The sequence below is a fragment of the Panthera uncia genome, chromosome A2 (genome assembly GCF_023721935.1).
Source record: "Panthera uncia isolate 11264 chromosome A2, Puncia_PCG_1.0, whole genome shotgun sequence".
NCBI classification, from domain to species: Eukaryota; Metazoa; Chordata; class Mammalia; order Carnivora; family Felidae; genus Panthera; species Panthera uncia.
Window position 1 is genome coordinate 35,043,774 of NC_064816.1, and position 17,828 is coordinate 35,061,601.

The window sequence follows — 17,828 nt, forward strand, 5'->3', positions numbered from 1 at the left end:
CAAGCAAGTTCTGAGGCCATCAGAGCAGAGTCTGATGCAGAGCTCGATCCCACCAGCTGTGAGATCACGACCTGAGCCGAAATCAAGAGTCAGATGCTTAACCGACTGAGCCATCCAGGTGTCCCCACAATGGCAAATCTTTTGCATCACTGTTCAGTAGAACTCCCTGTGATGCAGGAAATGATGTGGAGTGTGTTGGCTCTTGAATATGGCCGACCCTCTACCGATAGTGGATAATCACATGTGTCAGCCTCAAGGCGACGTCCCAGAGGAAGAGAGAGAAAATGGTGGGCTTCACAGCTTCTTTAATTGCTGGCTCTGTGGCCTTGGGCATTTGATTAAACTTTTTTGAGCCATCATTTTCTCATTTGTAAAATGGGAGGATAAAATTGTAATCCTTAGCACAGATCTCCTCACCTCAAATGAATGGGATTTTCTGCTCCCCTCCCCCCCCCATTTTCTTCCTGCCTGTGATAACCTGGTGTGAAAATTAAGTGATAGGACTGGAATTAAGTAATTTGGGAAAAAGCTTTGGAAAATTTGCTCCTTTCCCTTGCCTGTTGGATAACTCTGGTTGAGCAGAGTAATCTGTGGGGCCCAGTAAATTTTGACTGCATCCTTCCCATGAGGTACTTTCAGTCAACAGCCCTCGGGTTTCAGGAGAACTTAGGCCGGAGGTCTAAAGTCTGAATGCCTGGCTTCAGATCTCAGTGAGACCATTTTATTCAGTATGTGATTACCATCCATTCCGGTATTCACAAATAGTTATCACGCTGTCATTGGGTGCCAGAATTTATCACAGACTCGGGATATTCAGCAGGGACACAGCCAAGGAGTTCCTTTCTTATAGGCTCACTAGTAGAGGAGACAGCCAACAAAGAAACCAACCAATCCACAGGATGATTTCAGATCACGCTGAGGACCATGAAAATAAGAACACAGAATAACGTGATGCAGGAAAATTACTACGTTAGCGTTGGCAGGAAGGGGCTACTTGAGGAAATGACACTTAATCTGTGATGGGAATGATAAGGAGTTAGTCTTGGGAATATCTGGGAAAAGAACGTTCGAGACAGACGGCCAAATAAGTGCTAATGCCCTGTGGCAGGAGTATGCCTTGTTTAAGATACATGGCACAACTTTTTTTTTCACTACTGCACTCTTAAGGATCCTCCCTAGACATTTTCCCCCCTAGTGCTCTCCTTCTCCGTGAAATTTTGATAACACAGATATATTGTATTCCTGTTGGGTGGAGTTGAGCTTTGGAGGGCCACAAACTAGTGCAATGTCTGTGGGGTTTTCTTTTGTTTGTTTTGTTTTTTGTCCCTGAAGAGCCAAGGTTCACTCCCTTGGGAGTGACGACTCATCACTTCTCAGTGGTGAGACTCAGAGACTTCAACAGTTTAAGAAAAAAAAAAATGGCAGCAAGTGTGGCTGGAGCTTGGCCACCAAAAGGAAAAGGACAGGGGAGACAAGGTCACAGAGTTCATCAGTGGTTCTCGAAGTGTGGTCCCTACCATCCAGAGCTTGTTAGAAATGCAGAGTGGCGCTCAGCCATCTGCTTTAGCAAGCCCTCCAGGTCACTCGGATACATGCAGAAGTCTGAAAAACACTGGGCTGTGTCATTTACTTCACTGTGGGCTGTAGTAAGGAACACGGGCTTTATTTTAAATGCAGGGGGGGCGCCTGGGTGGCGCAGTCGGTTAAGCGTCCGGCTTCAGCCAGGTCACGATCTCGCGGTCCGTGAGTTCGAGCCCCGCGTCAGGCTCTGGGCTGATGGCTCGGAGCCTGGAGCCTGTTTCCGATTCTGTGTCTCCCTCTCTCTCTGCCCCTACCCCGTTCATGCTCTGTCTCTCTCTGTCCCCAAAAAAAAAAAAATAAAATAAAAAACGTTGAATAAATGCAGGGGAAGGCTATTGGAGGCTTTTAGGTATAGGGGAGACATGATCTGGGGACACCTATACAAGAAAAATCTGGTTACTATGAGATTAGGGCAGAGAGGGACAAAAGCGGAAGAAAGAGAAACAAGTCCTCTGGTTCTTATCTGTTAAATGGAGATATGAATATGACCAACTTCATAAGGTTAGTTGTGAGGAATAAATGAATGAATACATGTAAGGCACTTAGCACAGAGCTTGGCACACAGTCTGCACCCAATGCCTATTAAAACTATTGTTTTGCCTCTTACTTCTCTCTTACAAACACCTACTGGTTAGTATCCAAATACAGATGCCCCACCCCCTTGAGATCTCTCTGGTTTTTTTTGCCAGTGTTGCTAATTCAGGTGCTGGTGGGCTGGTAAAGTATCTCTTGGGCTAGTAAATCTGTAACATGTTTACAGGCTGCTTCAGGTCATGGGGAAGATCCATGGTGTTCTATTTAGTTTTGTTTTGTTTTTCCCTATGAAATCTAACTTTTGGCCTAGACAATGAAACTTAATGTAAAACCCAAGCGTGAGAATCGGTTCTATCATTAACGTTGGATGTTTTTCACATCTGTAATATAAGAAGTGCCCTGCTCAGGGAGGCAACATGGTGTAGGGTGAAGCCTGGGTGGGCTTGGACATTGGATGCAAGCCCTGACTCTGCCGGTCGGACCTTGTAAATCGTGTTTCGCCCCTGTAAATCGGTTTCTTTAACTGAAAAGTATGGAGAGTAACAGAACCTGGCTACCTCATGGATCTGAGGCTGAAACACCAGAATGCACGGGAAGCGACCAACACAGCGTCAGCCACAAAGTGTGAGCCATGATGATGATGATGATGATGATGATGATGATGATTGAACCAGCCACAGGGGCAACGAGGCTGTGTGGACCCTTATGGAACACTGTAGTTCTGCAGGCCCCAGGAAAGGCAGAAAACATGTTTGGCTTGGAAAAGACACCAATGGGACAGGTGGCTGACACACATAAACATCCTCAAGCAGGTTGTTTTCCATCCATAAGAGTAAGCTGATCTGAAATAATCTAGTCAGCTCAGGAGAACTCCCCTGGATTTCTTTACATTATAGGCTCCCGAGAGGGTCTTTCTGGCGGTGGGGGGGGGGGGGGGGGGGGGGGGGGGGGGTTAACTTCAGAACTGATCGAATTCAGTCAGAAGAAAGCTCCCCTCCCTTAGGCAGTCCACCTGGCCTTGCCCCTACTACCCTCCCCCCACCCCCCGCCCCACTTCCTGCTTAGTCTTCCCTCCCTCTCTGGGCTCCGGCCACCTGGTTCTCTCCTAGTTTTTCTTCTGTGTGATATTCTTCCCACGTCAAAGCACAAGAGAGGGTGGCAAGTGCCCATCTAATCCCATTTATCCTTAAAAACATAGACTAAAAGTCATTTTATCGTAGTAGAAGCCATTGTGTCGTTGTTACCATTAAAGACTCGGGACTCACACTGCTTGAGGCTCAAATCCTAATTTAGCTAATTTGCTAACGGCAGGGCCATGAGCAAAGGACCTCATCTCTCTGTTACTCACTTTCCTGATCTGCGTGATGGATACAATAGTGGTGTCTTGCTCTGAGGTTTAAATGAGCTGGTGCATATAGCGTGTCTGGAATAGCTCCTGGCTCTGTCACTGATACGGTGTTACTTTTTCTTTTAGCTCTCTGTACTTCTCTTTGTAGTACTTTTTACAGTTGTGATTAAATAATGATGTACTTTGTTTGTGATGTCTTTCTCCAGGGACCCTATCCGCCTCTTAATCTCTCTTTCTTAGCTTGTAGCATTCGCCCTGAAAAGGCACTCTGCTTTTCAGCAGAGAGGGAGAGAGAGAGAATCCCAAGCAGGATCCGAGCTGTCAGCACAGAACCCAATGTGGGGCTCGAACTCACAAACCGTGAGATCATGACCTGAGCCGAAACCAAGGAAGAGTCCGTGGCTTAACCAACTGAGCCACAAAGGCGCCCCGATGAGTAGTTTATTTTAAAAAGAAGGAAAAAGGATGCAAAGCAGGATTTGTGGGTGTGTAGGAGCTCAGTACTTGTTCTAATAAAGAGGGGTGCTTGCAGCTTGAGGTGGGCGCTTGGGGATGTGCACGGTTTCCGCAAACAACATTCAGTTGCTCTACATCGAACTGCCAAATCTGATTTTCAGATGAATCCCTGAAGCCAGATGGCTGTTCTACTGGTGAACAGAGCAATTACCTTCAGGTTCCGCTAGAGTGACCTTACTCTCAACTCAACACAAGGCCAAGTACCAAGATGGAGCCAGCCTCCTCCACACCCTGGTTGTTGCTAAAGGTACGACTCCTGTCCCCAGAGGAGCAGAATCAACAGCCGCGGAGGAGGAGGCGTCAGGACTCGCTCTTGGATTCTAAGTCCCTTCTACAGAGCCTGTGTCAATTCCAGGACACCACACTTGTAGGGGCTAAAACAAGGTTAGGTGCTCAAAGTTCCAGAAAAACTCGTTTCTTGGGCATCACACAGAGGCCAACTCGTTTCTCACCATTTCTCTGAAAGACACACTGTTTATTCCAGTTCTTTAGCTGGAATCCACAGACCTCTCACAGGTCTATTAATGAGGTTAGAGAGGCTTGAAAATATCGTCCCTTCCCCCAACATAAGCAAAATGTGTTGGTGAGAATCTTGCCAGGAAGACTTTCTATAACTTTGATCAGATTTGTATTGGGTCCATATCCTTAAAGTCATTTAGAACCAGGTCCTTTAAAAGGTGGGCAACTTGGGGCGCCTGGGTGGCGCAGTCGGTTAAGCGTCCGACTTCAGCCAGGTCACGATCTCGCGGTCCGTGAGTTCGAGCCCCGCGTCAGGCTCTGGGCTGATGGCTCGGAGCCTGGAGCCTGTTTCCGATGATTCTGTGTCTCCCTCTCTCTCTGCCCCTCGCCCGTTCATGCTCTGTCTCTCTCTGTCCCAAAAATAAATAAAAAACGTTGAAAAAAAAATTAAAAAAAAAAAAAAAAAAAAAAAAGGTGGGCAACTTGACCTGAAGGTCAAGGTCGAAGGCTGCAATGGACACATTGCAATTATTGATTCGTGAACTTGTGCCCAGTGACATCCAGACAAATGACTACAGGGTCGGGTAAGCCCCATGTGTCCAAAACGATGGAAGGCTGGTAAACATCCTTACAATGGCAAGATTGCAGAGATCCAAATGTGGGGTGATGAATAACTGATTCATATTTACGCTACCGTGAACGTAAAGGGCCCTGAAAAAAATTAACCATTCATTACTGTGCACACCCTATCTTCTGCTGCTGTCTGTCTATTTTCATGACACTTTATTTCCTGTACTTGGGCTACATGAAAAATAATACTATCAAATAATATTAAGTTAATATATTATATTATGTATATATAAAATGTATTATACATTATAATATATATTATATATTAAGAACCTATAATAAGAATATATATCATAATATACTAGCTAATATTAACTGCCCTTTATTGGTGTGGCTTCAGTGCCAGAGGCTAGCTCTAATCTCAACAACCTTATAAGGTAATTGTAACGATCCCCATCAGAGGGTCAGCTCCTAAGTGGCAAAGCAGGGTTTACAGGCTAAGGTGCAGAACACCGCACTCTTACCACTTCCTCTGTCTCTGGTGTCATTTAGACAGAGCCCATCAAAAACAGAACTTTTACCAGTGGGCCGCTAGGTATGTTAGGTGTCACTGTTGCAGTCGACATTGTCTGATTTCTACCTAAATACACCCTTGTCAGTTTAGCCCTTTGACCTCAAAATCAGACAAAATTCCGCTATTCACATCCATTTCCCATCAAAAGCTTTTTTTTTTTTTAAATGTTTATATTCGAGAGTGTGCGTGAGCATGAGTTGGGGAGGGACACAGAGAGAGAAACAGAATCTGAGGCAGCCTTCAGGCTCTGAGCTGTCTGCACAGAGCCCGACATAGGGCTTGAACTCACAAACGGAGAGATCATGAACTGAGCTGAAGTTGGACACTTAACTGATTGAGCCACCCAGGTACCCCTCCTGTCAAAAGCTTTTTACACTCCCCAAGAGTGAGTGGCAAATGAAATACAAGTGAAGCTTGTAAGAGCTACTGAGTCATTGGAGATTTCCTGTTCACACTCTCCTGCCGGTTGAGGCTTCATAAGTGTAGTGGATGTATCTATTCACCTTTGTGAGCCCACACCTGGCCCATCATGGATGCAGTACACACCCGGGAGATATGTGTTGACTTTTAAGGAATTTGGAATCCAAGGAGCAGCGTTACATCTCAGTACAAGAGTTGTATCCACCACTCGCAAGGTTCTGATTTTTTTCTCGAGGGGATCTCAGTGTCTGATTCCAGGTTCAGTAATTTCACCATTTCCAACTCTAACCTTAGTCTGTTCCTCCCTCATCTCCTGCCATTGGCTCTTACAGGCACCTGGGTCATTGGAGCACAAGCTCTGACCTCCTTTCCAGGTGAAAAGGAAAATATCAGTGAAGAGGAAGAAAGAAGGGAGTGGAGGAGTAGGAGAGAGGACAGAGAGGAACGAGGGAGAGGGAGATGCGAGTAAGCAGACAGACCGAGCTCCAATTTTTCTGGGTGACAGGGCAGTAACTACAAATAATTAGAGGTGGAAAGGAGCCTCAGCATTAGTCTAACTTCTACACCCACAAATGTGGACCTGGAGGCCTGGATGGGAAGAAGTAACTCTCCTAAGGCCGCAGAGCAGATCAGTAAGCGGCAGAGTTAGACCTGGAATCCAGGCCCCTCTCTGTCCACTGTGCTGTTCAGCTACGTCCCACTGTTTTTTCAGAAAAAGATTCTCTATTACGGAGGGTCAGTTTCTCACTAATTCCATTCCTGCCTCGAAAACCTGAATATAAATACATCAAATTGAAAAGGTGGCATTAAGTAAAATCTTGAACATAAATACAAATATTGCTGACTTGTTCATTGTAACTCCCAGGGACAGAAGGAAACAAAATCAAAAGAGAAAATAAACCAGTGTAAGAGAACAGAAGTGAACCTATCTTTACAGCCCCATCTACAAAGGCTTCCTTTAAGAAAAAAAAAATCTAAAATAAACAGAATGTGCCCAATATCTTGCTTTTTTCCACTTGCTTTTATTGGAACGATAAACTGTCTGCCTATCCTTGCCAGATTATATTAACATATGTTAATGTATATTTTAGCCTATATTCAGCTTTATCTTTCTAGTTTAAAAAGCTATTCATTCAAAAATGTTTGCAGTTTTTCTTGGTGCGCCTGGGTGGCTCAGTAGGTTGAGCGTCTGGCTTTGTTTTTGACTCAGGTCATGATCTCATGGTTTCATGGGTTCAAGCCCCACATTGGGCTCCGCTCTGACCGCTTGAGGAGTCTCTCCCTCTCTCTCTGCCCCTCTCCTGATCACTGTTTCACTCAAAATAAATAAATAAACTTAAAAAAACGTTGCAGTTTTCCAACATCAAGCAAAAGAAAAAAGTCTTTATCCTTTTTTTAAAGTAGGCATCATGCCCAGTGTAGAGCCCAACACGGGTCTTGAACTCATGACCCTGAGATCAAGACCTCAGCTGAGGTCAAGAGCTACAGGCTTAACCAACTGAGCCACCCAGGCACCCTCCCCCTGCCCCCCAAAAAGTCTTAATTGGAGTTTCGTGAAATCCATATCAGGGACAAACAAAGGTCTCCTACTTGAACTGATCTTGACACAGGCCTTCACTAAGAACTCACTAATATTTTTAGGTTCCTACAATATTTTCAAAGCAAGGAGAAAGTGTTTGAGTATGTTGTTACCTAGCACTACAGCTTGTGGTGAAAGTGACAGGACAGCGGGTTCCTTTTCTTGGGGTCTTTCACCCACTTGCCTGTTGGTTTTTGCCAGCAGTTGTAGCAGTGAATAAGAAGCAAAACTTCATCTGGGATGTAGTGTCCACATTTGTACTCCAAGACAGAAATGCATACACGAGAAATAACCCCAGTTGCATGTAATTCAGAGAGGCTGGAAATTAGACAAAGCAATCAGCTGTTCCTAGAAACAACACAGTGGTGGACAGAATACAGAATCAGAACTCTGAAGACTGTAGGCTGTGCCCTGCCCTTAATGGGACGTGAGATCTTCAGAACATTCTCCCACTACTCTGAATTTTAATCTTGTCAATGATAGAATGAAGGGACCAGCCAAAGCGACTTACAAGGTTTCTTCTGGCTCCAATAATGGCATAAACGTACCTTAGAATTCTACTCAACCAATCTTATTGTCCACCACCCATTCCCTGCTCTCCCAAAAGTAATTGAGCCCCATGGCAGGGGGTGTAGTATCTGTGGGTAAGGACCTCCCTTCTAGTAGCCACCACTTTGGAGCCTGTAGGCTCCAAATGGAGGGCTGAATAAATGATACATTGGAATACACAGAATATGCTTTGGACTGGGATTTGGAATGTCTGGGAATATTTTAGATCTTCTGCTAAGAAGTATAGTTTCTGATTTCTGAAGGGGCTGCATTGCAAGAGAGTTTAGGGAAGTTCTATGGCCTGAATCTAAAGAATTGGACCATCTAATGTGAGACCCTGTGTCACCATAATGCCAGTCTGAAAAGCAGGTCGAAGGACTACATTGTGGATAAGACTATATTCCCTTCTAGACCTTCAGGTCATTAGATACCTTTAGATAGAGCTGATTTAGAGAGCACTGATTTGTTTCTCAGGCCACATGTGGTGTTACATTATGGCAAGGGGGTATTATCCCAGTCCCTATTGTGATGTATTTATTTCCTTGAGGTTTCTCTTCTGTACCCAATCCTACCCACTTCCTCCACAGACTTCCTTCTATACCCAAGGGTTTTGCAGTCTCCTGGATGAGACAATTTCCTTTGTTTTCTAAAGTCAACCCAGATTTCCCTCCCCTCCTCCATATCCAACATCTACCTATCAGGGCAAAAAAAAAAAAAAAAAAAAAAGGACACTCAGAGTTAAACTCGATGAGTTTATCAACACCACCTTACAAGGAAGGAAAGAAAAAAAAAAACAGCCTCCCTGAAATTAGGATGTAGAACTTCCTCTGACAAATCATGCCAGTTTTATGAATTAATTGATAGCCATCCCCCAAAATGATATTACCAAGGTCACTCCCTTGAGCTGCTCAATTCTGATCACATAGAGTCTTCACCATTAACTAGACTCAGGGACAAAATTCACTTTTCCTGCTCCTTTTTTCCAGGCAAGACAGGGACAGACATTAATAGGTCCTTTTAGAAAGGCTACTAATGAGTTCTAGATCCCCACAGAATCTTTGCTGCCAAGCGCTCACAAAGATAGAGAAGGCTCCAAACACATTGTGCCGAGGGCATGATTAACAACTGGAAATCCAAAAGCATTTTCGTGCTGCTTACTGACATAGTTCCTGCCGTCTCCCTGTCCTTTCCATATTCATAAAGGAGCTCAAGCCTTCAAAATTAACACCCACAAAAAAAGAAAGTAAGTAAGACAGAAAAGAAAAAGGGTTGGGGGGTGGGGAGCGGTAAGGTAGAAGGACACACTTCAACAACAATTGCCAAAGTTCCAAAGTAAAAACAAGAAATCCCAACTAAAAACAAAGTAAAGGTCCCTTTTAGGACCTTTGAGGGAGCAGAGATAGCATTTAAAACAATGACAGGAAAACCCTCCAAAAGATGGGTGTTTGGACCATCTTCACTTTGGTATCAAACTGGAGCATTTCCAATTTTCTTTGGAAGGAGTAATTTTTTTGCAAAGAGTGGAGATAAACTTTTCTTGGAGTTTCCTTTTCTGAAAGTTAGATTCTAGAACATTAGTACGTAGATTACTCCACCGCTGTATAATATTAAAATCTGCCCAAGATTTTCCTAAGAAATGCCAGTAAGAGCTCACAAAGCACAATTACACTGTCAGAATATTGTAAGAGAAATTGTTCTTACCTCCGAACCATGATCTCGGCTCATTTAAAGGGACTGGAGAGAATGTGCAGGACAAAGGACACATGTATTAAGCACTTGTGGCGTGTGTGTGTGTGTGTGTGTGTGTGTGTGTGTGTGTGGGTTTTCTCCAAATACAAGCTGGTGGAAGTAGGGACCTAAAAACCCTGACGCCTTCCGCTGCCATATAATCGCAAGGAAATGACCTTACCGTTTGTTGCTTTGATTAGAAACAAAAGCCTTTCAACATGAGTCAGGCGAGCAACAGGGAGGAAAAAACCCCAAAACTTCTATTTCTTTTGGCTACCTAAAGTTTCTCTTCATTACATCTTTAAAATACACGAAGGAACGTTGTTTACTGTTCTCTAAACATCACGGATGATGCATGATCGGGGATGGATAATCATTCATAGGTGGGCTATGCTATCTAAGAATCCAAACTTCACTTTTGGTGCTTTAGTCGGTACACATTCTGCACAAGGCAGGTGACTTAATGCTATAAATAGAAATAATATGGAACTCAAACTGTGTACTCATAGCCATTTTATGTCACCAGCGTTTATACTTGGAAAGAAACCCAGAATTCCACGAGGCAATCTTAATACCAGTCAATGGCAGGGATGCCAGCCACAAACAAAAAATCTGGGCAGGATGACTGGGATCTCACAGAAAGATCTATTTTATTATTTGCATTTAACAAAGACATTTGTTCAATACTATTGAACTAACTCAATGGCCAGGGAAAAAAATCACAGTACATTACACTCCAAAGTGGGGTGGAAAGAAAAATATACAGAATCCAGGAAAAATAATAAATATATATATTATTTTTAGAACAGTTAAGTAATAGCTTCTGACATGGTACCATGCTCCTCCCATCCCCCCAAAAAAGAACCTTCTGAAATTTTGTGCAAGTGTGTGGTATGGTTAATGACATGAATTCTAGACTCAAACCTGGGTTTTGGTAGCTGTTTGTCCTTGGAAAAGCTACCTGACTTCTCTGAGAATCCATTTCCTCTTTAGTAAAATGGAAATAAAAATCCCTGTCTTATTAGAGGTGTTGGAGGAATTAAATGACATGATGCATGCAGAACACAAAGAATTTGCCTGACAGATAGGCATATACCACATGTATTTAATGAGGAAATATTCCGCCCTTCCCTCTACCAAAAGATATCTTACCCCTGAGCAGTAAGTGATTTTACCTTGAAGTCCTTTCAAAGACTCTGCTTACTTTGAACCACAATATACAGTCTGAGAAGGCACAATAGCCTGAAACAATCTCAATCAGTGCCAAATTTAGATGCTTATACGGGTCACTTGAGGAAATCAGTGGAAAAGATGGCAAACAATTCAATACAGACTTAGTAATTATTTGTGGGCATGGGATTTCGCAATTGGAGGGCCTGGATGTTAGAATAAATGAGAAGAAAAGAAAGAAAGAAGGAAAGAAAGAAAGAAAGAAAGAAAGAAAGAAAGAGAAAGAAAGAGAGAAAGAAAGAAAAAGAGAAGGAAGGAAGGAAGAAAGAAGGAGGGAAGGAAGGAAGGAAGGAAGGAAGGAAGGAAGAAAGAAAAAGAAAGAAAGAAAAATTGAATAAATGAATCACTTATACCTCACTTTAAAAGGCCATGCTGTGGGGGGTTAGGCTGGAAGACCATGGATGGGGGAAGGAAAAAAATGTCATGCAATAGTTTTCCCAATGAAATACCATATATGGAGATTTAAAAAAAAATGCTGTAGCTCAAATGCCTTCGGCAGGAGTGACTCCAAGGAGACCTACAAGGATGAGTCCAGGAGGGGCTTCTGTGTCAGGACCAACACACAGGTGCAGGTGAGGAGGCTGAATAAAACCACTTCAAAAAGAGGGACAGCATCAGACAACCATCACTCAAATTATCAATTTATAGAACAAATGATCTAAAACATTAGAAGCAGATATTCCACTATGTAATCTGCATTCCTAAATTTGCATATATTCAAGTTGGCCTCAAACATGTGTTTTGAATCTTCTTACTGGGCAAATGGAGAATTACTTCATGTTTTGGGGAACCTTCTATTTGCGTATATATAGCAGTAGAAACGCCATAACCGTCAACTTTTCTCCCTGGGTTGGAGAGCCTTCTGAGATAACTATTGAGACATTTCTGACTGTACGCGAAGGGATTTTTCATGTTGAAAGAAAATCAGAGTTTGGACAACCAGTTTCAGAGTTGGGGCAACAGGATGGGCTAAAACCGGGAGGCCGGGCCAACTTGGAGGGTCAGGTGAAAGCCCACATCCCAAATACAGGGCTGGGGCAAGGTCAGGTTATGGCCGTGAGAACACGAGGGAGGATTAAAACGAGGAGACTGTCCGAGTGTCTGTTGGTTTTGCCTATTCAGAGTCTGATTCACCTTTTTCTAATAACAGATCCCTGCTCTTCTATGAGGGCATCATCTAAATGATTAGGGTGAGATTAACCTCATGCCCCCCTATCCTGGGATCAACATGTGATTCAGGAATAGTGAAAAAAAAAAAACAAAAAACAAAAACAACCAACTCTATCCCATACTCCTCACTTAGAGGGATCAGAGAAGTGTGTTTTTGTTCTGGATTAATGCTTTGCATTAATCACAAAATGATCACTCTCATTACAGAGCATTTCATATACCGGAGAAATGCCAAATGCACCATAAGATCCCAACACCCACAGTGTACTGGTTTTCTAAAAATCTGATGGCCGAGTCTAGCTCTGAACCATTTGCCATATACTAAGAGGACAACCTTGAAGGCCAGCTCCCCTCCTCCTGAATTTAGTGAGGTTTGCACTAAAGAAAGGTGTATTTCCTTTATAACTCCTCATCCTTCTCTCCTTCCACACCCAGGACCAGCTGAGTTCATTTCAAATATTCACTGAGCACCACATATGTGCAGGGCCCTGTGAGGGAAGTCAGGATGAAAACGCTCCAGTCAAGACCCTCAAGGGATTTACAGCCTATGTTGGTGTTTTGCAAGGAGAACAGAGTGGACATCTTCTTTTTCACCTCACGGCCAACCCTGCAGTTGAGAAATTATGCACCCCTTTCACACACAGGCTGGTTTCTGTTCATAATCTTTTATCAGTTTGTATGTCAGAGCTCTTTAGAGCCTGGCTTTTCTTAGATTTGCATTCACTCCAATAACTAGTTTTTGGGTGTCTATTAGGCGCTTGGCCTAATGAGTGTGTGACCTGTGTAGTCCCTCCAGGATCCCATGCTCAGAAATGGCCCATACTTGATTTAAAGTTCTGCTGTCTTGTAATTCTTTATTTATTTTAGAAAGAGAGAGAGAGAGAGAGAGAGAGAGAGAGAGAGAGAGAGAGAGAGAATCCCAAGCAGGTTCCACACTCAGCTCGGAAGCCCATCTTGGTCCTCGATCCTACCACCCTGGGATCATGACCTGAGCTGAAATCAAGAGTTGGACACTCAACTGACTGAGCCACCCAGGTGTCCCAAATAGAACTTCTGTTTTAAAAGGAAGAGCACCGGGGTGCTGGGGTGTCTCAGTTGGTTAAACATCTGGCTTCAGCTCAGGTCATGATCTCACGGTTCTTGGGTTCAAGCCCTGCGTCAGGCTCTGTGCTGACAGTGTGGAGCCTGCTTGGGATTCTCTCTCTCTCTCCCTCTCTCTGCCCCTCCCTGACTCGTGCTTTCTCTCACTCTCAAAATAAATAAATAAACTTAAAATTAAAAGGAAGAGCACCAAATACAGAAAACTGCTTCATAATTTATTAGAAACTGGGACAGCATCACTGACCGATAAGGAATATTTGAAGTTTATTTACGGTCTCCTTCAGGATCACATGTTTTAGCAGCTGGAGGGGGTACACCATGCCCAGGAAAAACAACCCTGATGGAAAAGTCCATTACTCATGTTCCCCTCCAGGAAGAAAAAGAGGGAAGTTTCTTGTTCTAGGCAGATTCTCTCACTTTCTTAACCATAAATGGAAAAACAGAGGTGAAAAAGACAGAGGAAGAAAGGTAAGCAATGTGAGGGTTTCCTTTCTGTCTGCTTCACAGGACCAGCTCAGGGACTTCTGATTTGGTGCCATCATAAGGTTCATGCAGTTTCTCAGGCGATGGACATAAATACTACAAAATCTGATCTCATTCCCGTGTTTGGAAAAAGGAACCAAAAAAGGCCTTGGAGTTCAGAAATCATCAAAAATGTTCCAACATCCATTGAAAAGTGCATGTATTCACTTTTGCCTAATTTTCTGATTTTAAATGCTACACGCAATAAAATAATAGTCAAGAGCCCATATTTACTGAGTGTTAACTGGTACTAGGTCCAAGGCCCCATGCTTTACAGATTATCTTCTTTTATCCGAACAACAACCCTCTGAAATGGGGAGTAGTTCATCTCTATCTTACGAACGAGAAATTGAGCCTTAGCGAATCTGGCACTAAAAGTCCCCCAGTTGGGTGTAGAACAGGATTTGAACCCAGGGCTGACATTCTTATACAGCCTTTCTGTTTGGCCACTGCAGGCAATGAGCAATGTGTCCAGGGGTTAGTACGCAGGCATGCTGCTAGGTTTCCTTCCTGTATTTCTGAAGACTCTGTTTTTGTTTTTTCTTTTTCCCCTCTCCCTTTGCATTTCTTTTAAAACGAAACAAAACTTTTTATGATGGAAAATTCCAAGCCCTTACAGAAAGTGACAGCCTGTGCAATGAACCCTCATGTATCCTTCACCCAGTTTCAACACTTATGAACACATGGCTGATCTTGTTTCATTAATGCTCTCATCCACTTTCTGTCCTTCTGTCCTTTTACTCTGAAGCAAATCTAAGCATTCAAATACTTTAATCTGTAAATATTTCAATGTATAAGATAAGGACTCTTTTGTTTTTTGAGAGAGAGAGGGGAGCAAATGAGTGAGGGGCAGAGAGAGAGAGAGGGAGGGAGAGGGAGAGAAAGAAGTGGGGCTCAAGCTCACCTGATGTGGGACTTGAACTCATGAACTACGAGATCATGACCTGAGTCGAAGTCAGATGCTTAATGACAGAGCCACCCAGGTGCCCAAAGATAAGGACTCTTTTTAAAAGCATAACCCCAATTATGTTAAAAAAAAAAGTGACAATATTACTTAGTATCATCAGATTTCCAGTTAGTGCTCAACTTTCCAGTTGTCTTGCTAATGTGTTTTTTTCAAGTTTGTTTCCATTTTGACCTGGAAAAGGTCCATACTTTACAATTTGTCAATACTTCTCCTGAATCTCTATTAACCTATAGGTTTCCCTTCCACTCATCTTGCTTTCTTTCTCTCTTCTATCTCATTGTAATTTATTTATTGAAGAAACTGAGCTGTTTATCCTGTACATTTCACCAGCTGAGTTTTGCTGATTATATCTGTATGGTGTCATTTAACATGGTCCTCTATCCACTGTATTTCCCATAAGTTGGTTGAATCTGAAGACTCAATCAGATTCCAGATGCATCATCTTTGGCAAGATTGTCTCATAGGTTACCAAGTGTGTTCCTCCATTAGGAGGGCCTTCTCTTTTTTGATGTTAGCTCAATAGCTACATCATTTAATGAATTAAGGATTGCAATATGGTGACCTTCTATTTGTCACCCTTTATTTATTAGCAAGAATATTTCAGTAATGAGAAATTTCGCCTCAGGGCACCTGGGTGGCTCAGTCGGTTAAGCATCAGGTTCTGGTTCTCAGCACAGATCATGATCTCATGGTTTGTGAGATCGAGTCCTGCCTTGGACTCTGCACTGACAGCATGGAACCTGCTTGCGATTTTCTCTCTCCCTCTCTCTCTTCCCCTCTCCCTCCCCCATGCTTGCTTACTCTCACTCTCTTTCTCAAAATAAATAAATAAACTTAAAAAAAAAAAGAAATTTCCCTTCATCTATTAACAGGTTACCCAGTGACAGGATTCATTACAGGAGACATAGGGCAAATGCTTGACTCTTTACCTTTATTTACCAGTTTTCAAGATAATGACTTGGCACTTCCAATGGTGGCCCAAATGATTTTTTTAAGTATTTATAAACACTGGGGTGCTTGGGTGGCTCAGTCAGTTGAGCGTCCGACTTCAGCTCAGGTCATGATCTCACGGTTCGTGGGTTCGAGCCCCGCATTGGGCTCTGTGCTGACAGCTCAGAGCCTGGAGCCTCCTTCAAGTTCTGTGTCTCCCTCTCTCTCTCTGCCCCTCACCCAGTTATGCTCTCTGACTCTCTCTCAAAAATGAATAAACATTAAAAAAATTTTTTAAGTATTTATAAACACTGCATTTAAATACATTATATGTGTTTTAAACCATTAAAAGTATTGTCTTTACTGATGTTTGAACTGTTGCATCTTGGTCAATTCTTGGAGTCAGCTCCTGGGTCCTCTGGACGTGACCCTAGAAGTCTTTGATATCTTCCTGAGACTGCACTGGTTACCTTAAGCCTTGAGCAGCCTCATAAACATTTACCCTGGGTGCCATACCAACATTATCATATGTGCTCCATGACATGAAAAAAAGTTGGGAAGCACTAGCTTAGGGAGTAGCCAGAATATTCCCAAGTTGCATGGAGGGTGATATTGATTCCTGACCAAATCAGGCCTCTTAGGATGGAAGAAGGGGGAAAAATTGGCTCTTGGAAGCAGGCTCAGAAAATGAATGGAGAACAAGAGAACCCATAAGGGAACAAACACAGCCAGTATCATGTCATGCAACCATCGTGTCTGTGCTGCATGGCCACTGCTGCCTTTGTGGCTCTCACTTCCAAATGTTTGCTCCTCCAGCTCACCACTCCAAGAGCAGGAGTGCACAGGTGCTGGGGGCCAGGTTGAGGCCTTGGGCCTGTCCTCTAGTTGAACTGGAAGGCAGACAGAGTAAGATCTAGCCTCCTTAGCAGCCACGGTAGGAAATCTGCACGGGGACCTGCCCTTTTGCCATAAGCATGGTGGGCACCTCCAAAAGAGAGTGGGGAGCTGGCAGAACGCCAATGGGGAGTGCTGCATAGCTAAAACATGAGGCAAGCCCTCGTTGAAGGGTTTCCTGTGGCAATTCCAATTTACCTCTGAGTTAGGTTGGCCCTGGTGGAAGGCTATACGCAAATGGGTCTGCAGGTCAACCCATCATCACCCTCAAGGCGCTAGCTTCCGAACAGCCACGACATTAATGGGACGAGCAGTTTCCACCACCTAAGTCCTCAGTTCTGGTGGCTCCCAAAAATGAGACAAAAGACAGTTTCATGGTCGCTTGTGGCTATGAAATCTCATCGAGACAGTTCAACTCTGGAAAAATTATATTTAAGTTAATAAATATGGATTTAGAGGGCCAAATAAGCTCAAAGGCCTAGGGCATCTAAGATGAAAAAGAGAAAATAAATGGGGTGCCGTTTTGCTCTCCTGCCCCAAGCTTTATCCCTTGTTACAAAATAAATAAATAAAGGCCTTTGTGATTCCTTTCCAGCTTATCTAAATGGAGTACAGAACATTCATAGAAGAGAAAAAACAAAATTGCTGAAATCCACTAAATAGTAAAAGGGGGAAACCACAGTATGAAATCAAACAGGATAGCAAACATAGAAAGAACTATTCCCCACTATTTCTAAATCTCAAGATGGCAGTGCATGACAGAGAGGGAAAATGAAAATGTATCTTTAGGATACTTGGATTTTAACCCAGCAATGCTCTACATAAACTTATTTTAACTATACAAGAGAATACCATACTACTTTGAGATGACATTTTCTATGAGACTAAAATTTGCTCTCAAGTCTGGCTCTGAAAACATGCAAACCAATTTATACTGTGATAAAATGCAGAATGTGATTCTCCTGATGTTCTCAGGCAAGAACAACTCCAGTGTTCCAAGCATTATGGCCCATAAGAAAGTTTGAAAATGGGACAGCTCCACTAATAAATGAAATAAAATGAAACAAAGGTCTGCAATATAAATTTTTTGGCTAGGAGAGTGGTATAAATCAAAAGTTGTTGGCTAGGGTATGGAAAAGAAGGATTCTTGTTCATT

At 43.1% G+C, this 17,828-nt stretch overlaps 1 protein-coding gene across 7 annotated transcripts in view; it reads right to left on the bottom strand.

The window, feature by feature from the left end:
- The window catches only part of FRMD4B (FERM domain containing 4B), a 323,328-nt gene that overhangs the window by 137,849 nt on the left and 167,651 nt on the right, over positions 1-17,828 (bottom strand). Inside the window, exon 1 of one of the 7 annotated variants that reach the window (XM_049640865.1) lies at positions 9,832-13,441. The exons of the other annotated variants lie outside the window; for them this stretch is intronic. Coding sequence (XP_049496822.1) covers positions 9,832-9,855 — 24 coding nt within the window. The 5' untranslated portion in view covers positions 9,856-13,441. Of the gene's footprint in view, positions 1-9,831; positions 13,442-17,828 lie in introns of those variants that run through there. 7 annotated transcript variants of the gene reach the window in all.